Genomic DNA, 23,536 nt, shown 5'->3' with positions numbered 1-23,536 from the left:
GGCAAGCACCACAAGTGACGGCAGGTGAATAACGTGATAGCACGTTGAGCCGCAGGGACTGGAAAGGTCTAGACTGCAGGTATTGTCTCACCTCCGAGGTAAAATAAAATGTGGGGGGGGGGGGAGAAGAGCGGATGCTGTTGATCCCTGGGTTGTTCTCAAGCCAAAGTGATTGAAGGGTCTTGGCGTTACAGTCGGCCAGGGGTTTGTAGCACAGTTAAAGCTAAGTGTAATTAAGGTATCTTTTTCACCCCTCTGTTGCTGTTTGCATGAACGGCATCACCTACAGGTTGACAGATCAGGAAGAGCATGGGGCTAGGGTTTCCAATTTACGGTAGTAGTTTGCGGCAGGGCATCGTTTGGTTTCAGGATCGCATTGCCGAGATGTTTTTTCTGTCCCTTAATTTGGATCTTGTTTTGAGATGATTAGTTAACGCGAATATAAACAGGCATGCCAGGGATAAATCTCTGCGCGCCGCCGGAGATTTGTCGAGCGTTGCCGCGCTGAACGTATCGTGCCTGTGCGGCGCGACAGGAATGTGGAGGAATGTAGTCACGTGGTTCCATGCTGGCAAACATTAATGTGCTGAACTTTAGGAGGGACTCTGTCAGATTTATTATTAGACTGGGTTGTTGGCACTGACGGGAGCACAGTGACTCATCTATCTGATTTCACTTGTCCACCTCCTTGGCCTTTGGAAAGATGTTTCAACATCCGTCCCAATTTCATTTAGGATGTCGATTTAAGCAGAACCTAAGACTTCAAAGGTAGGTACAAAGATCTGCATATTCACCCATGTTTACAATCTAAATGAGAGGTGTACATGCACAGTTGTCTCTGTCAGCTTCATAGAAAGTTTTGAAGGGGAAGATTTTAATAGAATTAGCCTCAAAAGACGTGTCAAATAGCTTCCATGTATCCAAAGAAATAAACGGTAAATTTCATGTCATGGTTTCTGTAATCAAAGTGTTTACTAAGCTCGGTAGTTTTATGGGAGAATTTTTCATAGTTTGTGGGAAGGATAACTTACAGTGCCAGAAGTTAATTTTGTTGTCAAAGTGAGGACCCATCAGAGGCATGAATGGGGAGAATGACATGTTTTGTAGGGCTGGAGAGGATTGTCATGTGTCGCCATCAGAGTCTTTTTGGCGGGTCTGCAGCATACCTGTATTTGCTGTTCCATCTTGCAGGGTCATTAGTCTTTGGTTTGTTGTAAGGGTTGAGAACCTGTGCATCAGGCATTTGAGTGGGCCCATTGTACGTGAATGCAGTTCGTGTGTGAGCTCCTTTGTGTCCCGTTTAACCCAGTTTGCAATTCTTGTTTTGCGTCTGCTTTTTAATGACAGCAGCCTCATTTGTTGAGAAAAAAGCATGGAGAATTCTAAATGCTTGAAAAAGTACCTTTTTTCACTGAGATTAACCAAACCAGACTTTAGATACATGTAGTTCTCTTTAAGAGGAGAAGAAAGTCGCACAAACCATGTTCTTGTGTATTAATTCACAGCAAAGACCCTGTATGAATGATCTTTTCGCATAAAATTTGTCTTGAAATCTGGTTTCTGTACCCGACTTTTTTTTTTTCCAAAAAGCTTTAAATAAACAAAGCACACACAAGCTCTTGACGGTAGAATTTACATGCAGGCAGCATCTCAACCGTGGTCTCAGGCTGACGCCTCAAGTACTTTGTTTGTATCAAATATGATTCCTGCAGTGCCTGCGGTAGGCTGGTAAGTACAAGGCCTCGTCCAAATCACAGCCGGCCGGTCTCCCTCTCGACTCCAAGAGGGACCCATGTCCGAGTGGCAGTGAACAGGAAATGACCAAAAATTGGCACGTGGACAGGATTGCTTTGTTTGTATCTCCGGCAAGTGTTCGTCTTTGTTTTTTCCTTTTGGTTGCGTCTGCGGGGCACCAGATGAGAGATCAGACTCAGAAGGCCACGGGGATCAGGGAGATTAATGACGCCGAACTGAGAGAAACAGAAGGGCCAGATTTGCATGTCTGCTGGCTGCTCTGTGGGAGATCAGAAGGAAAGTACGTCACAGTGACGGAGGAGACTTCTTTCTTGATCTCCCTATCTTGATACCCGGCTCATTTCACCCAAGATGCGGACGATTTCAGCCTGCGGGCATCTGAGCTGTGGAGCGGGTGGACCACAGTTCACCAAATGTCATTCAGAAGTTGGAAACCATATCAGTTTTGTTACTGAGATCTTTTGCTGGTTACTGTCATCATTTGAGGTTTGGTCATCAGCCAGGCTTAGCCAAGGTAGTTCAGTTCACCCATTTACAGGCTCAGTCATGCTTCTTATTCAAGGAAATTCTTAGGACACAATGAAAAATGATTTGATGTTGTAGTTTTATCAAAATGTTGTTTTATTACTTACTTTCACAAACATTTAATAGTGACTTTTCAAAATCCAAAATTGTATTTAGAAGATTGTATCCACTGCCTTGGGGAAAAGTAGTAAATCATTTAAAAAATGTGCAATATTTTCAAAAAACATTGACATTTTAACCGACCAGTAATTGAGCGATGGAAGTCTGACCCACACGAATGTTGCAGTAATGTGATCTTACACAATTTTACTCATTTATATTACCTAGTACGTAAACATATGCATTTGTGTTAGCATTCAGGTCATTTCATGATACATTTATGAGGTCTAGGAGGACTTTTTTTTACCATTGAAGCTAGAAACATAAATTCAGTTGGGGACATCTCAGTAAATAATCACAACATGTACTAACTTCACATCCATGATTACCACGTTGACATTGCTCCAGTGAGCAATTGCTGTGATCGCCATTTCCCCTTCAGATCACTTCAGCTTGGAAGAATTTACATATATTGCTTCCCTCCTGAATGTCTTCGTGAATGTAATGCCTGCCTTTTCATTGGAAGCATCTCATTGGCTGGAAGTTGGCCAGAGCTCATTTGTATGCATGCAAAGTAGACTAGTGTTGACCAATCACAAAAATTGATCTTGCCCACCACTATGGACATTGTGCAGCAAGCCAGTGGGGCCTTGTAGTTTGCATGGAATAACTGAAGTATGGGCGTGACTCGGTGAGGGACGGGGAACATGCCCCCCCCCTCCGCCACTTTTCCAATTGGGGGAATATTATATCAATTGTCCCCCCAGTTTTGTCCCAAACCTAAATGAAAATGTATACCGGTACCTTACTTTAGCCAGTTATTTAACGAATGCTTTTGTAACCAGAAATTGTCTCAGATCACGCCACAAAGCATCTACACTCCAACATTTTCCAGGGCCCTTGAGTGGGCCCCAGACGCCATGCCACTCAGGGCTTGGTGCTTTGCACTCTCGTTTGTTCCGATCCAGGGCTACATGTATGTCCCACTGCCCCCCCCCACTTTTTAAAATGGATTAACGCCCTGAACTGAAGCATAGATGCTGTAAAGAGATGACTGAGCGAGCACATTATTGTAAAAATAATATACACAACTGTAGGTTGTAAATGTGGCAAGAGCAAGGGGTGTGAATTCCTGTCATTTCTTTGGATTACCTCGTATCATCCAACACTAGCCACTTATCTCTCTTGTCAGGTGATGTTGTTGGGGCTAGTTTTTAAAGAGAATACAGTCTTTATAAAACAGAGCTCAGAGAGATCAAGTTTTTGCTCATTGGATTCCGTGAACTAACCAACAAAAGCTCCGTTGCTGCAGAAAATAAATATTTGTGTAACAATGAGGCATTTTATTGTCTGTGCCTGGCTTTGGATTGTGCAGTGAGAGTGCAAGAACCTTGTAAGAATATCTAGGTACTCGGAGCTGAAATGCTTTTTCAAATGGAAAAAATAAACTGATTTCTCAGAATTCGTGACTTGAGGAGCATTCATCTGTAACTCTATCTTTTTACTGTTGAAGAATCTTCTTTTGTCACCCTTCCTGAGCTCCTTGAATCAATTGTTTCCTGGCCCAAACGGAAATCTGATTTAGCAGCATTTACAAAGCGGTCAAGTTACACGGTGAGAGTACTGCACAGGCCTGTTGCACTGGAAGGCAAAGGAGACGAAGAATAGACAAAAATATGGTGTTTTGGTCGTACACATACATGGAATATGCAGCCTTACGATTTTGGAACCTTTTGGTCTGTTGAGGTTTTAAGAAGGTGGTGTTGATGGGTCTGTCATTGACCTGTCAGATAAAATAAAATTGGAATTTCTTGATGCACGAAGTGTTATTTAACGTATGCCTTGTCGAGAATTAGAATTCGTTTGTGTGCTAAAAGAAGTTACATTCTTAGAAGTGTTTAGTTGATTGATTAAATGTTTGAATATTCATGAGTGAAATAAACCATTCATGTTGTCATCGGAAACTGCCGACTGTTGTAGGAGACCTATAAACACCCGCGCTGAGGGGACCTTCCTTCTTGTGCTGCATTTCAATCAGAAACCTAAAATTGTTTGACAGTTTGATAACAAACACACTATAAATGAGTAACATGACATTTTTGTGGTGTTGTGATTTGTGTAATCTTGTATTCTAATCAAATTGAAAGTATATTTTGCGATTTGAAATTGCAGCCAATGAAAATGAATACTCACTTCTGAAGGGTCACGGTAAAAGACAGATTTTCAGCGAATAAGAATGCGCATTTGTTGTAATTGGCAAGGAATATGTCAATCCAAAATACCAGTCACATATTTCTAACCTTTGAAACGTGTAATGCACATTCATTTATTTGAAGGATGCCAAAGGAACTTGAATGCTTGTTATTGCAAAAGTGAAACCAGGTTTTGAGTGGTTTTCAAAATATATGCTAAATCAAAATTGTAGTTTACAAATTAGGTCACACATTTTCCGAAATTGGCCGGGAAACCCTACAATTGAATCCTACATGTACATTTCTTGCTGAGAAACATCTTACTTTTTCAGTCGGGCTGATGGGGACTCCTTTTATTGGATCACAAATCCCTAATGGCGCTGTGGCAATATTGTGTCAGGAGAATTGAATGAGTTCCCAACACTGATTGAGTTCCCAACGCCTGGCCAGGGGAGTTTGTCTTGGAAAATTGATACTTCCTGCGCTGGGGATAGAACGCAGCGGTTTTCCTCGGAGAAACTGTCTCTAGAGGACACGGTTTTTTATCTTGATTGTAAGGAAAGGACATTCCCACTGAAAAAAAGCAGCAGCAAAGTTCATTGTCAGGTGTGACTTTGAGGTTGATTTATAGACCACAAAATGGTCCTCTTCTTGGAACAGAGTTGCCTCATGATTTATTTCAGCATCTGTTTTTGCACGTGTGTCTGTGCAGCATGAGCGAGGGCAGCATACACTGACAACATCACGTTTGTACTTTTGGGCCCATCAGTGTCTGGCCAAAAGAGGGCAGTATCAAGCTACTCTGTAAACTGCGAGCACTCTCAGAAATATTTTGATTACTATCCCAAGCTCTACCCTGCTTGTGTTACATACAGTCACTGCAGTCTGCAGATGGCCTTGATAGTTACGAAACACCTGCTAATAAAATTGAACAGCAAAAAAAAAAAGAACTTGTCAAATGCCGTCTTGCAGAATTTTAGCAAACAGATGTACGCACAAATGCCAGGTCGATTTTACACCAAAATCTTAAGAAAATTTAAGCCCAGATTTGTATGGGCAGTGCAAATTCTGAAGTTACTCCAAACCTGACAAGTGAAAAAGATATATTACTGTTAGAAAAAAGTAAATACTGGTTTTGACATGCCAACAGCAACATAACAGCATGATTCAAAAACACTCAGATTGTTTACTTGTATACTGTTGGGACACATGCACATCTGTGGGAGACAGAATTTCAGTACCTCCGCTGCATGGGCTGCATTATGGTGGCCCAGAAGGGGCATAAAATTCACGACTAGTCGCAAATTTTTTTGTGATGTCGTGAATTTATTCACAACTAGTCACGAATTTTTTTGCGACGTCGTGAATATATTCACAACTACTTGCGAATATTTTCCCTGCATTGTGAATTTATTCACAACCAGATGCGAATTTTTTCGCAACGTCGTGAATTTATTCACGACTGGTCACAAATTTTTTCACCAGTAGTTGAGAATATTTTTCCATTAGCTTAGAGGGTAATTGCGCCAATAACAAACGACAAATACACGATGATAAGCGCATGCCTGGCCCGGCTTGAGCATTCTGCATGTACAGTGGGGCAGTGACCATGCGCATGGACTATTGCATCATTTGAATGGTTGTCCACCTGCGATGCCAAGTGAACAGTGAAGCTGTGCATTGAGAAAGAAACAAGGGCATTGGGAAACGACATGGCTCAGAAAAACAAGGTTTGCTTTCCTCATACCTTGTTCCCGGTAAAGACATACACGTATCTTGAATTTAGCCGTAGCTCTGGAGGGCCTTAAAAAGCCTTGACATCCCAATCGGGCAAATATGGAACCCTTCAAGTTTCTGGAATATATTCGGAACAAGTTTGTGGCTAATAACTATATTCATGACATGTTGTGAAAAATATTCATGACGTCGCAAAATTATTTACAACTGGTCCTGACAAATATTTGCGACAAGTTGTGAATAAATTCCTGACTTAGTCAGGAGTCTTATGTCCCTTCAGGATCACCATACTGCATGCAATCTGGCAGATTTCCAAGAAATGTTATTTGTCTTGCACTTAATCCAACAGAGGGCAGTATATCTAAATTTTGTATGCTCAGTATGTACTCTACTTATAGTTGGTGCATTTGTATGGATAGTTACATTGATCATCTGTAAGTCTGTACTTTTCAAACAGTAACTCACAAATACATGAATCAAATTGTTTGATTGTCAATGTTTCTATAAATTCTGTATGTGCCCCCAAATTTACCATTTCACATCTTTGGAAAAACTCTTATCAAAGAGTAACTAGACGTGCGATCCTGTGGGGATGTAGATTTCCTCATGATATTCCTCCCATTGAGACTTTCAGGGTTTTAACTCAAAATGAATGTCCTCTGATTCCCCCAATGAGAATGCAAGAAGGGTTAAGGGTATACAGCTCTTTGTTCAACTCTGGGTTAGGGTTTGGGTTAGGGCTTAGTTTGAGCATTAGTGGGGAGAAACATGACCATTTCGTATGCATATACTTGACTCATTTGTTTTGATAATGCATGTTCAGAATTTGCAAAAACAATGTTGTTTCAAAGAAGTGTGGTCAGTGTGGCCCGCCATATTTTGTCCTTTTATGGTCATCGGATACACCCGCACAAAAGGAAGTTAAGAAGCAAAACAAAGTGGCACAAGAACTTCTTCACCGAAAGGAAATTCCTACTCTTGATGAATTTTTTTTTGCCCTGGACTATTGCATCCGTGAGCCACCCGATATTTTCCGGTGTGGCCTGCCTCTGACTTCCTGTCCAGCTTGGGTGGTCGGTTGATGAACTCCGAGCTTCATACTTGCTGTGATTGTTTTTTAACAACTCTACATTACATAACAAAACAGTAATAATATACTATCAAAACAAGGAAAAGTGTGTGCAGGTTCCTTGAATCCCGGCGCAAGAATTGCCCTCTGAGCCACATCCAATGTTTGCATTGTAACCTTGTGAATGATTACGGTCAGTTTTAATAAGCTTCCTATTTTTCCCATCTGGGATGATCATGCTTTTTCCTGTGGTTAACTTTCTTGACCAAAAATCCCTTGTTGTCAGTGCAGTTGGTGCGAAAGCGGAGTGTGAGAAATGTTTTGTGTTTTCCAAACAATTTTTGAAGTTCTTCCATTTTTCATTTCTTTCATTTTCTGCAGGCAGAACTCGGGGCTGTCCAGCTACAAGTGAGTACATATTTATTTCTCAAGTTTTTTTAATGTTGATTTCTTTACTTTTGTTGTTTTTAGGAAGTACCTTGGGATCTCCACGTACACTTTGTCTTGATTTGCTGGTGAATACTACATCCAAGAAATTTCCCCACGCAAAATGTGAAATTTTGTATTATGTACAAAATTTATTGCTGAGAAAATTAAAGCTCCAGTGCTTCGCAGCGCGTTCATGCATTATCCCAGTTTATCCCCCCCCCACGGGAATGTATTTCTTGAGGAGGGGATCTCCACTCGTGGCAGGTCCTATGATGGGATGGGACTTAAGGGATCGGTCTATTAAATGGCATAAGTAGACAAAAGGAATTTCCTCAAGACGATCATTAGTGTTTGAAGTCTGACAAGGAAGGTTGTTATGGATTCTACATCTTGCATGTTTTGTTTGTGTTCTGCAGTTGATATCCATGGAGTGGAGTTGGCTTATGATCTTTCAGTTTAGTTCCCTAAGGTGGCCCTTTTTATTGTTTTCCTGCACTCTCCTCCTGATGTGTTGCCAAACTTCAAGTTCATTCAGTAAAATACAGGTGCTACCTTTCATACAGGGGTGAGATTTCTCATATTTTTAGCTGATTTCAGCTTTTTTTGTTTTGGAGTTCAGCTTTTTTTTCCTCACTGGCTGTGTACAAAAGTTTTTGTCGGAGATTTTCACAGTTCAGCTTCTTCATGCTTTTTTCAGCTGTTTTCAGCTATTTTTATCATTGGTCAATCTCACCCCCGGTCATCCTGCTGTTGAACCTTTGAGAACATTTTGTAGCTTCAGTCCAAAATTTATGAATGGGAATGTTGGGAGTTGGATGTCATTTCAAAATGTGATGCAAAACTGAAAACTCTAGCAAGGCACTGGAGGCAAAAAATGAAAGCGCGTCATGTATAGGGACGGTAGCATTTTATGGTACATCAACTGTAAGTTGGGTCATAAGTGCAGTGATGTATTTGTGCAGGTGATGCGATATTTTGAGTTTGGTAGCTCTGAGGTTGGAAGCCGGTTTTTGTTGTATGCTGAATCGCTCTCCATCTTCTCTCCATTCCCGATATGGATACACACTTTCTTCTGTTCATCACCAAGATCAAGCCCTGAATCATCATCGTCAGTCTTTTTTACTTTCCCTGTGGTAATGACAGTTCTCGTCCTCTTCCCATCCCCCCCACGCTGATCTAATTTGTCTGCCTCTGCCTTTGGCACTGACAAGTGAAAATTGAGTTTACCACCTAGCATCTGCAGCCAAACTTGCCCCCTGTCGTCGGCGAGTTGACGACATGGGCCCTGTTATTCAGAGGCCCCAAAGACAAGAAGAGGAGGTAAATGAATGGTAAACACGGGGATGGATGTGTTAGCGGCGTAGGATTTGGCCTTTGGGAGCAGAAATGTTGCCAGAAGGATTTTCTGTTAAAGTGACCGTGTATGACTTAACAGGTGTCTGTTGGTTCGAAGTTTTTTTCAGATTTTATTTTGCCAAATATGTGTACTCGTATGTGAGTGGATCCAGACGGGTAAACAGCCCATATTTCACTTTTTTCTTTGCAAATGGGGGATATCATGTTTTTTCCTGTTTCTCTACTCTTAACAAGGTATTGTAGTACTTTCAGTACGGACATGTTCACCACTATGAGCATATATAGACATGTCCAGCTCATGTGTTTGGATTTTTGTTTCCAGTTTTGCCCTCTTCCCTTTTAATTTATACTGGGCCATCCAGGACTTTCATAGGACTGATGCAGAAAAGCTAGACAAGTCACAGCACCTGATTGATCAAAAAGGCATTACACTTGCACCACCTGTGTTCAAGTGCAGTGCAGTGCCATGGCAGTGATGGCTTGCAATTGTATTTGCCAAAGTATGCTATTTCTTTACCATTTTTTTCCCCTCAAAAGCCCGGAAGCTTCCTGGGAAAGGGTGATTATTCCCTAGTGAATTCTAGGGCAAACGAAGGGCAAGCGGCTGTATATTTCAGTGAAAGTGAAAGATGTTTTGTCTGTTGTGACTGAATTTCCCAGTGAGTTCATGCTTCATGGATTTAGTGCTGTCTTTCTATCATTAAAAAAAGGTTACACAGAAGTGAGGGCTGTCTGTTTTGTATGTATAGGGCGGCTATCAAGCTGTAAAGTTGTAAGTGAAACATTTACCTACATGCAATTTGTAATTTTAAGACCACAACACATTTTCTTGTTAATTTGTAATTATCCAATACCGCATGAGGTGAGAGAACAGCCAGCGATGTGTAACTTCGATTGTGATGGTAGTACAGTACGGAAAAAAGTCCATCAATGACTCACAAACCAGCATTATGCATGATCCGAAATTCAAAAGATCAGTTTCAAATTCATGGAAAAGCAAGTGCTGTTTATGTATTTTACTATCTACAGAGGTGGATGTTTGTCCACACTTTATTGCCAAGGACAGAGTCAATTGCCTCTGTATTGTCCTGGCCTGTCAGTTTGCCTGTAACATTCTGCTGGTACAACAGGCTCTGCGCTTTTGCTATTATTCATGCAGGTACAATGAACATACACAAAACCACATACATGTAACTACTACTTGTAAATTGTAGTCTCTGCAGTAGGTCCCAGAAAGGACCCCTGCTTTTATGTTCAAAATATTAGTCACGTCGGAGCATTATATGAGGGCGTGATGCCAGGTTTCTGAACACAAGTGTGTTGTATGACATCATTCAAGCAGTCACAATTGGAAATGTTGCTGTGTGTAATATGCAGTCCATTCTTGAAGCTGGTTGAGCTGAACATCCCCAATCTTTAAAATGGTGACAGTCCAGTGGCCGGATGCTGGTAGTTGCTTGGTATCTCCATGGCAGCAAGAGAATGGTTCGGTCTGCATCTAGGGGGTGGTCATTTTCAATTCCAGTGAGGCATCATCTGCAGCCGTGTAAGTGAAAGCGGAACTGCTGGAGCCTTGCTTGGATGCTTGGATTCACTTCTCATTTGTCCCTTTTTTTTTGCTGCATTAATGAGTGGATGGACAGTGGTTTGTTGAATTTTGATAGAAGTGCTTAGCCGTGTTTTTGGCATTTGACGACTCTGGCCGCCAGCTATCTTGCGGGGGTGTGTCTCTGGGATTGAGGGAGAAAAAGGGGGGCTGTTGGCCCCTTTCCCATTCACCATGCCGAAAATGAGGAAACTTTGGAAGATTCTGCGTAAGACATCCCTTGCCAGAAGGTATGTGAATACACTCTTGGGAAATCTACCCTACTTGTGTTTGATTTCCTGTCAGGCAATTATTCATCAGTTGGAGGACTGAATTGAAATTAGCAGTAGTTTAAAAATGCTTCAAGCAAGTGGAACTTCAGTGGGATCAAACAGGATAATTCTGTGTGCAAGATTTGTATTTTGCTGTAAAAGGAACGAGGTCCTGTCAACTCGTTAAAAATACTTCATGATGATGTCTAAGTCTTGCCATTTTGGGGGTGTATTTTGCAGTAGATCGTATGAATGATTACTTTTTTGATAATGAAATATTGTTGAGAAGTATAGAATAAAAATTGGGAAATATTAGAAAGGAATTATTATCAGTTTTTGAGGATTCTCCTTCGATTTAACTGAGGCCTTCAGAATTGTATGCATGTATATCTTGATTAATGGATTTGCTTTCCATTAACTTGATGAACAGGTTTGAGTAAGCCCGTGTTAGTCCCACTCATTATGTTGTTGAATTTGACACATATCCATGTTGGCTGACAATTTCCCATGAGATGGTATTTTTGCATGAATAGAGGAAGTTCTGAAGATTTATATTATTGGATGCTGTTCTAAACTCCTTGCTGAATTTAGAATCGTCCATGTTCCATATATTCTTGACTGCCATCGAGCACCTGTCTATTTCTGGGACAGTAAATGTTCCGTTGCTGACAGGAGTTTCCAACGTTCAGAATTCTACAGTTGATGGCTCTGTAAATATCAGAGGTACATTTATGTGTACATTCTCGGCTAGGAGCAGAATGGTACATGTATCATATACCTGTGCTCAGGAAATGGAGACGACCCCAGAATGTAAAGTAGGGAAGAGTTTCAATAATGAAATTTGGAAAATTTGAAAGGAAATCAGTCCATGAGGTAAAAAGCAAAGTGTATTTGCACCCTATGTTCTGAGCACAAACAATGCTTTTTGTTTTTACACAATGCTGACAAGCAAAAAATCACATCCAATGTTAATGCATCGAGAAGATGATCTCAGTTCACCGAAGCAGTTTCAGCTTTCCCCTATTTTCCCTAAAATTTGACCAGTCTTTACTTTTCAGTCAGGTGTTGTAAAGGACTGGACAACCGGGCTTTTCTGTATTATTTCCTCTTTTTTTGGAAAGGAATGTTACTGGTACCAGTACATATAAATATTAGAATACCAACTGTTTACAAATGAAGAAAAAAATTTATGCCAGTGCACACTGTGGTTACATTTTTGCCATTTAGTGCTGAAAGATTACATTGTATTGTGAAAAATGTATGAATAGGGTGTTGTTTGTAAACTGCACATTCTACATTTGTTTGACTTTCAGAGATGACAGTAACACTTTTCAACAACCTCCTAACCTTGAAAAGAAATGGCTTTTCCTCTAAGGACCAAGCTTTTACATGCAAGCCCGAGGAATATTTAATTGATGGGAGCGTAAATTAATGCACGGAGTAGCATACTTCCTCAGATAGTGTCTGAATGTGCATAACCAAGCAAACGTAAAGGCAAGGTCTCTACATGTACGCATGCTGAGTAAACCTTCATTTGAATTACAGCAGTCAGAGAGAAAGCTTTTTCCCCAACACACACCAAATCCTTTCAAGCTGAAGGACACTTTCCATTACGGTAATTCCTTGTCTACGGTAGCAGTGTCTAGAAAGAATAATGTATGAAGCTTCAGTTGCGATGGCAGGCCGTGTTCCAATCTCAGCTTGAGCGTTCCCTGTGTTTTTGGACACTTAATTCCAGTAATCATCTTCCGGCAATTCTTTGCAATTTACGGTCACTTGTCACTTTTCATTGTTTTGGATGGATATTGGTCCTCCTGAAGGGTTCAGTAAATTGTTTAAGTTTTATTAGTGTTTGTGGAGGCATTGCTTTCCCTCCAATCCGTCAGTGCCAAGTAGGACCTGAAATTCCTTTTGACTGCAACAGATGTTCAAAAAGTAGAATGTGCTGTTTTTCCAAATGTCTACTTGTGAAAATAGAACTGACCAAAGACTAGCCAAGAAATCACAACTCATCCACTGAAAACCTTTGGTAATTCCTCACCAAAAAGAACAACTGTCATTCCATCATATTTGCAATTCTTGCAAACCAGATGTTTTCCACCTCAACCCCCCCCAAAAAAATATGACGATTATGAAAGTGGAAATAACGGCATGTTACTGGTACCCTCCACTTTCACTGTTCAGAGGACTATCCCTGTGCGCAGTTTGGGCGACAATGAGGTCAGCAATGTAATGGAGAATAGACACATAAATTGCCATTGTACAGTTTCCGGGCTAGTTTAACCCTAACCCTCCTCAATCCTTCATCTGTTGGAGGACTGAGGAGTGTTAGGGTTAATGAACATGCATTTGATTTGTCCAATTGTGTATGCTGTCATGATAGGCGAGCAGTATCCAGGAGAAGCTTCTAAAACACCATACCAAGGGGTTCAAATTCTCAGAGCTGCTCAGGGATCCAGTTAGTGTGCAGAGCCAAATCAAAATCACCTTGGAACCAGTCACAAGATGTATACATTACACAATGACACTTAGGTCAGTAACCTGTTTTTGCTAAGCAACTATATCCTGTGCTGACCAGGTTTCTCGGCACCCCATGAGCATATCTGAGGTATAGCTGTGTTCTTTTAAGACTTGATTTATGGGCAACCATGGTTGTGTGGCATCAGTTTGAAATGAAAGTGGCTTAGTAGATTCAGCTTTAAATCTCACTCAAGATTCACATGTAGTGGGCTTGGGCGTTCACAGGATAAATCTCAGATTGCAAAGACTGGCGCTGTTTCAGAGGTCAGGGGGTAGCACTTTGATGAGCAGGTAAAGACACTGACAAAGAGATGGCTGTGATTGGAATCGATCCGAGCCTGCCAGTTGGTGACAAGTTACCTGCCCTGGGGGTGGCTGATGCGATCATAAGGAATTTAGCTTGCAGCATCCTTAAAGACAGCTAACTATATGTGTGTGTTCCAGCAAGGGGCTATAATGATGAATCTTTGTAATATCTTGGGGTGTGGCTTCTTGAAGTAAAATCTTCCTGGCATGTAAGCTAAGGTCTGCTGATTTGACCTGGATTGATTTGTTGACCAGTGAGAGGTGCAGTCCACTAATTTAAATGAGAATTACTGGCCAGCTCATTAGCATTAAAAGTGCCCCCACAGTACCTTTTAAAAAAGGAGATTGTTTTGCCCCCAAAATGCCAGGATCAACTCCCTGGATCTTTGAGCTTTCGTATGAGAGCAGAATGGCTAAAAACTACGGTTGAAAAATGGTCGTAAGTGCCCGAGAAAGCTGAGGGTTGCCACTTGAAACATGGCTGCAATCAGACTTCGGAAAAATCACTTTTCGGGGGGTGATTTTCTTTTGTGGGAATAATTACAAATGTAATTGCTTAACCCACCAAAAATTGAAAAGAAATTGAAAGATTAGTGACCAGACAAGAATTTGATTGTTTCAGAAATCTCAGGGATGTTGGCGTGCATGTTATTGGGCCCTGAACAGTGCTGATTTTACACTGTTTTCAATGGGGCTTGAATTAGTGGACTGTATCCTATAGTTAAAACTAAATAGCAGGAAAGGAAACAGTGGATCATGGATGCAGATACACTGATGATGCCGTAACTTCAGCTAAACTGAAGTGCAAATCTGTTGCATTTCAGAATCGAAGGTTAGGAAATTACACCTCTTGATGAAACATTTTGCAGTTGCAGCAATCAAATTTTGATTTTCCTTGAAATCGAAGAGCTACAGTCCTGGACAAAATAGTTGGAACATCTTGTGGGAAGCACATTGAAAAGATCCCCCCTCTGCCCCATTCAATGTTGCGGTCATTTATTGGACCAAGATTCAACCCAACTTAACCCGATGAGAAGCAACATTGACAGGGGGGCGAGAGGGGAGGCATGTTCCAACAAGATTTGTCCAGGATTGTAGCTCCCTCTACGTACAGGAGCTTAGAGATATCCATCATGCTCAGCCAGTATAGGCTTATATGTTTGCTACACAATTTTAGAATTGGAGAACAGTGGCACTGTATAGATGCACTGTTGCAATCCATCAGACCTGAAAGTTGATGGCACAACCTCTTTGTCAGAACTCAAGAATTTGAGACGAGTGAAACTAGCAAGTTCTGATTGTCTGCCCGTTCAGATTCCTGCTCAGGCCAAATGAGCCGAGACCTTGGATTGAACTCTGAATTGCAGTTGTGAGGCCTCACAGTATGAGGAATCTGTTTCTAGCAGCCAGCCCCAAACTTGACAGGTATAGTGTTCCTGTCAGCCAGCGCTTGTCACGTCTGATTGACGTCACTTGGCCCGAAAGTGAAATCTGATCAGTATTTTTCTTCTTCTTTTTTTTTTTTGGGCTGACACAAATGGTACTACTAGCTCTGAGCACTTGGGATGACTCATACTCCAGCACCGCAAGTTTGGATTGAAACTGTACTAGGGGTCGAAACTATTGAGTTTTGCAACATTGGGTAAATCGCAGCTATATAGGGCCCTGCTGTATTTTGATCAAAACTAGCTGACTAATTCGTTTGTGTTTGTTGGTTTTTCAGTGATTGTTTGTCCAGCTGAATATGCCTACCGTAGGTCATTTACAGCAATGGTTACAAGCTGTGCTTAAAATAGGACCTCCATAGGGCTCTTAGGGCGGGAATTTTTTGCCAAAGCACAGTTTGAGAAACCTTTTGATTAAGTGCTAATTAATACTAGGGACTTATTAATACTTAAGGACTGACATGGAGAACTGGCTTCCTGTATGTATGGACTGTTAGCTGTATGCCAGTGAATGTCAATGATCTCATTACTTAATTACGAGAGACAAATGGGCCATTACGCAATAGCCCTTCAGCCGGCAAATTAAACAGCAATACCGAAATATCTGGACAAACTGTAGTGCAATGATTGAAATGGTTTGTCATTTGAGCGAGGCATTGTCTGGACATAATGCCCAGTAATCTTTGTTGCTGCTTACAAGGATGTCTGTTAGAAGCAACATCGTTGTCTTAATTAAAAGAGTATGATTCTGTAACCTAATTAATATGTGTCTTTCACTGTAATTAATTTACTGCTCTGTAAGGAGCCTCTTTTTTTGGGGGGGGAAGGTAAAGCCTTGGTTTGCCTTTGCTTGGGTCCATTCTTTAGTTCTGTCCCTCAGCCTAATAGTAAGTGTGATCAGCTCATTTGGAATTGTTCAGATATTTGAAAGAATACAAATCTGGGAAATCATAGGAATGAAGGGTACATGTAAACTCTCTACACTGGTAAGTCCACCCAGTCAATGCAACATTCCAGATTTATCAGGACATTCACTGCTAGTTTGCCTGGAGTAGAATTTCCTTGTTCCACTTCCTGGCGGTGTATGAGTGAAGAAGGGAAAAAAGACTCATTTTGATATATTTCTACAAGTTCATATTCCTTGTTCATGTCCGAATGTGCGCTGTATTGTCACAAGACAGTGAATTTAGGAAGTGAGTTTAGACAAGTTAATGATAGTTGCTTGTTCCTGTTTGCATGATTTGTAGCTTGATCATAGGTTATAATTACCATTTTCTTAATTAACACAAAGTATACCTAATGCTGCAGTACTATTATTATGCAAAATACAGTGAAAAAATGTCAATTTTAAAAATGTCGTACTGTAACTCTTTAAATGTGGTAAAGCTGGCTTTAAAAATTGTATTAAAGTTCTCGACAAGGTAGGTTACTTTATTTCTCGCACCTTCAGGATTCTTCCCCTGTGGCAAGGTAATTTAATTTTGTCTTCCTCAGCCACTTAATCATATTGGAACTGGTGGCTTGGTCTGGAAACCTGTTGGATATAGTAGTGGATTATGGCGGCGGCAGTTAAAGGCCACAGCAAGTATGTGTCGGCAGTGCCAGCATTCCCTACAAAGAAAATAGCCCACTGCACATTTAAAGGGAGAGATGTCTTTATGTATTCCACTGAACAAGTCTGCTGGATACAATTTCATGAGAAGCCAGTCTCAGTGTGTGTTGGCACACTTAGGTTTCTGTCACTGCTTTTAAGAAGTCTTGAAATCAGCTAAAAATGCCAGCGGGCGGGTGCCTTTAATGTAAATGCTCTCTGGGTGCATTTTGCCACAAGTCCACACACCAGGTCTTTTGTTTCCTCTGGTCTGCTAATTGTTAATGCTTTAGTGAGCATCCACTCCATCTGATTAGCTCTGGTGAGATTCCAATCAGGTGGTTGCCATGGCAATGGAGGCTGTCAAAATAAAACTCTTATTGGATAGTCAAGATGTCCTCTCGGGAAATCGTAATCATGCGGAAGAGGTCCCCACGGAAGGCAGAAAAATTGACCGACTGAAGAGCATAAGTTGGCTTTTTTCTGCTTCAGTGTGGAGAATGAATAAAAATGCCAATCTTGGTGGTCCTGAATATCTCCAGTTGCCATTCTGACTTGTGCACTTATGTTTGTTCTCTTCTGTATTATTTCTGCTTTTTGGGAAAGCCATGTGGAAATCATTTGAAAGCATTTATTACCTGAACTGCCACTTACATGAATGACCCAAATTATCTCTCAATCCAACATCCTGCTCTGCTCTTCTTTTTATTCTGACAGGGTCAACTAACCGCAAAAAGGCCTGGCTTTCCAGTTTTGTACAGATTCTAAGAATGTCTCTTTAATTAATGTACTGCACATGTTTTTCTCAAAAATTGTCTGCAGGATGGAGGCTTTGCAGAAAAATGACTTTGGGGACTAGGGTCAAAGTTGGCTGAGTATTAAAAACGATATCACTCAATACGTATAGTTGCAGTCTAGTGTCCACATATTCCGAAAATTTTTGTGGTCTTCTCTTAAAAGGATCAGATTTCATGTAATTTTAAATTATATGTTTTAGGTTTATTCAGTCCATAAACTTGGGACTCGTAAATTCAATCCCTGTGGCAAAACAAAGCTTTTCTGAGAATCAGTAAAAGTGATGTCATCTAACTAATGAAAAGAAAGTGAGAGTACCCTATTTACAATGGCAAAATTGAACCTTCTTTTACAATTATTATCATTCTCATCTGACATAATTTCTTCCAGTGCAACCAAATACTGGCATTTTTGCTCCAAGAAGTGGAACTGTGACATAAAAGAAGGGGTTCCTTATTCCTAAAATGGTACACTTCATGTATCCTGAGCATGCCTTCGTAAAATAGCCTTCCTTATTAAGCAAACATCTTGGCCCATTCTGTTATTAGCTGTGCATGATGGCTCATTTACCCAAAGCCCTGGGATCAAAGGATATTTGATATCTTCTTCGTGATCATGGTTAGTCATTTAGGCATAAATTGCCCCGAGGTGGCTTTTTTTCCCCCTCATCTCTTACATAAAAGAGAATTTCTTCCTGTCGATTTCTTTCATGACCAAAGTGCAATGCTGAATCCTCAGAGGTTATTGCTTTGTGAGATGAAGTTACATGCAGAAGCACCTGCTAGGGAATCAGAGATGGCACGTAATAAGCATTATGTCGTGCATAGGAAATGAAAATGAAAGTTCAGCAAATGCATAGTCTCGTCTCGATTAGTGTCTTTTTGTTTGATGCATATCCTCTTGCCTGTCTCCCTCCCTCGTACATGAGAAAGGCGGGGTATGGGTTGTTTACATCGGAAAGGATGTATTTCTATTCTTATAGTTTGATTTGTATTTGTAGCACGAAATTACTGTTCGGAACTAGATACACAGCTTAAAGCACACCCACATTTTTACATGTATGTATATTTTTACCATGCATTTGGGGTAGCTGTGTCTTCAGGATGTGAGGTAGGTTTCATAGTCCACAGTCTCTTGGGAGGACATTTCAAGATTGCCACCTGCTTATACTTGTAGGGTACAGGTGTTAGCTGCATTTGACAAGCCTTCCAGTGTCATAAAAAACAAGACATATTCAGATGGGCTGCGTGTCTTCATGATGCTGAATTTCTGGTGGTCGTCAACCCAGTGAGCGACATGAAAAATTCTCGATTCGTGAAGATGAATTAGAATTAGCACTGCTCTGACTTGCAGATTCCAACATCTCATGTTGAAAAAAAATTGAAAAAACAAAACAAACAAAACTAAAGCAAATACCTGCACATGTCCAGAGTGATTTCAGAAATTCTTTAGAAATCATTTTACAATATCTCATCAAAATTTCAAACGCTGTTCCAAATTTTCTGTGGCAGTTTTCTTTCTGCCAGAACGGGTATCTTTCTCACACTACAACGGTCAAGCCTGTGGAGCTGAACATATAATTTAGAATACATATTCTGATTTAGTCATGGACTCTGCATTTAATGTCTTGCCATCATTGCTCATCTGTGTGTTTGCAGAGTTAAGCGCTGCAATGTGTGGGGCTCCAAGGACTTGATAAACCATCGGTGTAAAATAAAAACAGTGTGACTAGGGAGTTGGCTGTGATTAATGGAGGAGACACTGGCTATCATCAGGAGGGCAATCTTCAAGGGGGGGAATCTTGTGTACATGTGACGTGATGGCATATGTCACCTTGTAACAGCAGTGCAGCTAGATGATTTAAATGCTGTGAGGTTACAGAACAGGAGTACTCGGGGAAGCATTCTGCTGACATGGAATCAAAATGTTTTTGGAGTAGCCATTTCGTTTTTAATTTTTGAGGGAAGGGTTCAATTAAAAAATGAATTGCGCTGAGAAATAATTATTCTGTTAATATCAAATTTGGATAGAGTGGGTTGGGACACAATATGTACATAATACATAAAAATCTTAATTTTGGCCACTCACAAATTTCACAATCTGTAAGCCTAATCTCTATCTTGCTTTGCTCATAACCTTAACATATCTGTTACCCCTGTCCATATCAATCCAATGAGTACATGTAACTGCCCCATTGTCCAGCGATCACCTTTCAGATGTTTTTGCTGATTTACAAGTTGCCTCATTCAACCCTGTAGGGCGAGAGAGCTTTTTGATGGCATGTCTTGATGAGGTTAACAGCATCTTGACGCAAGTTCCAACCCCGAAATTGGGATTAAATTTGTAATTACAACTATTGGAACATGGGGTTGACACCTGTATGTGGCAACATATGTCTAGCTTGTTTCCTTGTCCACCTAAACTCATTCTCATCTTGTCTCCTGAGGAGATGATTCAGAGGAGGATTCAACTTAAATGGAGATCAGGCCTTCTATGAAATGAACCGTTCACAGGAACACAACCTGTCATTCCAACTTTTCAGCATGAACACCTACCATGACCACGCAAGTTGAAAAGCATGCAAATGCTACACACGCAGCGATCGTGTCTGAGGTTAATGAAAATTCTGGGAAGCTTTAATCATCTGACCTCGCAGAACGCTGTGCCTTGGGTTTTTGACAAGACAGTGGCATAGCTCTTGCCTCCATCCAAATCAAGAGATGGGACCAGTTGGATTTGATGGAGTGTGGAGGAAGGGATGGTAGGGGGGGGTTGCTGTCCTTCCTGGCACTCAGCGTGGGGGAGGCAAGGTGAGGTTGATAATGCCATCAGTGAACAATCTGTGCCCTTTGATGACTATTGCGAACTTTGCTATTATGCCAGTGGGACAAAATTAGGCTGTTTACAGAATTTGTGGAATGAAATTAAGTGGCAAAATATAAACAGAAACAAACGACAAATGCTGTCAGAACTGCACACCAGTGTTTGAGTACTTTTTTCTGAGTAAAGAGTACTGCCGAGTACTTAAATTTCTGAGTACCTGAAAGTCCGAGTACTTTTACCAGCTGAGTACAAGAACTGTTTTTCAAGTACGAGTCTTGTACCTCTGGGTATGAGTACTTCTAATTATGAGTACAAGTCTGGGAAGTAGTCAAATTTGTCAAAATGTTTAAATGAATATGAACAACGGATCTACAAACTTTGCTGCAGCCGATTGCTTTTATTAAAATCTGCCATAACATGCCCAAATCAGTATGTTTAGGTAAAGTTGCAGATTACATTTAGTCCCCAAACTGTGTACATGTATTTTAGGCTCCTTGGCAAAACAAAGAAGTACAACATTTATACGGCAAGAGAAAGAGCATCAGTTCTGATGCACCAACAACAGCAAAAGCATTTACTCAGAAATAAAATATTAAAGCATCAAGAATAAGCAAATGCCGTTGATGCATGGCCCAATTTCACAGAGCTGCTTAAGTACAAAATTATCTGAGTAGTACTCGAGTAAGAGTACCAATTACGAGTATTACGACACTGGTGCACATTCTGTGCATGCACGCCTATGATTTTAAAGAAAATTCCCATTCCATGATGGACAGAAGGCCAAAAAAAGAGCATTGAAGTGCTGGCATCCAATTATGCATGACCTGTTTTTCAGCTTCTCATTTCCGGTATGGGTTGTGGTTCCTCTTGAAAAGTTTGCTTGAGAGATAAGTGTCATTCCCCCAGGATGAGTAATTGCAGTTGGTGCCTGAAAGGGCCAGCTCATAGTGCATCAGCCCGCTGAAGATCCTTGAGAAGGGAGCAGTCAGTAGCCGCAGAAAAGATCGACGCTAAGTTCCATTTATATCTTCCCAGATCATGACCACGTAACATTTTGTCATCATCGCCCGTTCTGTCCTAATATGCAGTGATGCACGTGGATCAATAAAGTACCGGGATACGTTATCCTTTATTTCTGTTTTGTGGGGGTGGGGGAGAACTGGTAGTGATGTGGTGTAACATTACTTGCAGCACATCCCCCCCCCCGCAGCTATCCAGTATTGAGGGCCAGCAAGAGGGAATCATGTCTGTGAATGCTTAATTCCTTGGTTTATCTTTGTCTAACCTTCTCCTTCGCCTGAATGAGAACCACAGAGGGAAAGAAGGGAACATCGTTTGCCACTTTGCATATTGCCCAGACTTGTCAGTGGCTGTCATGCAAGGCTTGGATGCAAGCAGCTTTGGGGTTTTTTTCTGTCCTCGTAAGATTGAGCCGAACCATCTGAGGAGGTTTGCGGCATTTCCCGTGATGTAGAGGAATTGTCTATGGCGAAGAGAAAAGCGGTCTGTGTGTGGTTTTAAAATTCAAATGATGTTGGATTGAGGCGAACGATCTGTGTGTGTGTTGGAGGCAACTCCGGATTTCCTGGATGCAGTGGTTGTCAAGATTGCCGGGAAGTGCCAGCCCCTTTTGTTTTGGATGCATTTTTTTTTAAATATAAGTGGTCGACTGGTCTTGGATAATTTCTTGGACGTAATAGTCATTCGTGTTTGTGTGGAAGAAGGCAAGCTTTGACGGAAAGAAGAGCATCTGGGTAGAAACTTTGTTGACCAGATGTCCATTTTTTTTTTGCCCTGTTTGAGTTTGCATCCAACTGGAGATGCCATTTGATGGTACTAGAGCAGTAGCTGTGAGGAACATGTAGCATTGTGGAGATGTCCCTTGAATAGCATCTTGGGAGGACTGACGATACTTTCACTGCCTTTGCCGCCGAGGCATTTGAAATGGAGAAGAACCTCAACTTCAGAGGCATCAGCAGTCTTGCTCAGCTTTGTGACTGTGCCAGATTTTGCCAATAGTTTTAGAGACTCACAGTCGATTGTTACATCAGCCGTATGTTTTAAGCTGCTTTGTACAAAAAATACCCCTCCAAAGGTGATGGTTGAGAGCCAAATACATAAATCAACTCAAGGATCTCAGGATCTCTAGTCGGCCTCCTCAAGTCAGTCATTTGGACCGGGGCACCAGTTTTTTGGACGAACAGTCTACAGAAATAGCGGTTTCCTGAAAGCCATGGATTTCGCCTGGGCTTCTGCTCTGATGTGTACACCAAAGAAGAGACCAAGGTAGACCGCCAACTTTCTAAGTTCTAATCAGCACCTCTTTGTCTTGAACATTGTTTTATTTACGATATGAAATGTTGGCACATCTTTCAAAGAATTCTTGAACTTTGTTTCCAAAAACGAGATTAGCGCCATTTTGGTCCTTCTCTGAATTTCATCTCATGATCGCCTCAAGCCAGTTTCTAGTGCTTTTACTTTGTAAAAAACAACTCAGTGAATCAATCTTAAGCATTCAACTCTGGAAACATTGCTCAATATTTGCATGTTGTATGTCTCATTTTGGATTGAAACCCTTCACTTGTTCCCTTATTCTTACCATGGGAATGAGGGACCATCAGATTGGTGTAACATTGGGTCAGAGTGTTTTCATTTTTAAAGGTTTCTGACAAAAGATCTTTAATTGTTCTTAAGGTTTCGTCAGATTTTCAAAGAGGTTTTAATAATAAGTTTAATAACATAAGAATACTGCCTCAGCAAAGTATGTACTGAAAATGAATTTCATTGATGTCATGAGACCCATTGATGACCAAAGGTGTCATCCTTAACACCTGATATTTTACTGTTGTCCTGAAGCATCAGGAATAGCAATTAATTCAAGGGATTTCTGAAAATCCTTTATATTTTTTCATGAGTGCTGCATGTTATTAGACCTACACAACTTATATTGTATCCCTGCAAGTCTGCTCCAGCAACTTCCTGTTCATGGGACTTGACATTTGTGGATTCAATCACCCAATTTTGAGATACTTCAAAA

The 23,536-nt window shown here is 40.9% G+C and overlaps 1 protein-coding gene across 6 annotated transcripts in view; it reads left to right on the top strand.

Moving 5' to 3' along the window:
- The window catches only part of LOC110979045 (rap1 GTPase-activating protein 1-like), a 124,690-nt gene that overhangs the window by 58,990 nt on the left and 42,164 nt on the right, over window positions 1-23,536 (top strand). For 4 of the 6 annotated variants that reach the window (XM_087147540.1, XM_087147546.1, XM_087147541.1 and 1 more), the window contains one exon: window positions 7,759-7,785. In XM_087147540.1, the coding sequence (XP_087003666.1) occupies window positions 7,759-7,785 (27 nt within the window). Of the gene's footprint in view, window positions 1-7,758; window positions 7,786-10,509; window positions 10,999-21,937; window positions 22,786-23,536 lie in introns of those variants that run through there. The other 2 variants (XM_087147542.1, XM_087147543.1) reach the window with 2 other exon arrangements.

The sequence above is a fragment of the Acanthaster planci genome, linkage group LG16 (genome assembly GCF_054643075.1).
Source record: "Acanthaster planci isolate LZ-2023a linkage group LG16, COTS_SCS, whole genome shotgun sequence".
In the NCBI taxonomy this organism is placed as follows: domain Eukaryota; kingdom Metazoa; phylum Echinodermata; class Asteroidea; order Valvatida; family Acanthasteridae; genus Acanthaster; species Acanthaster planci.
This window is presented reverse-complemented; position numbering and strand designations above follow the sequence as displayed.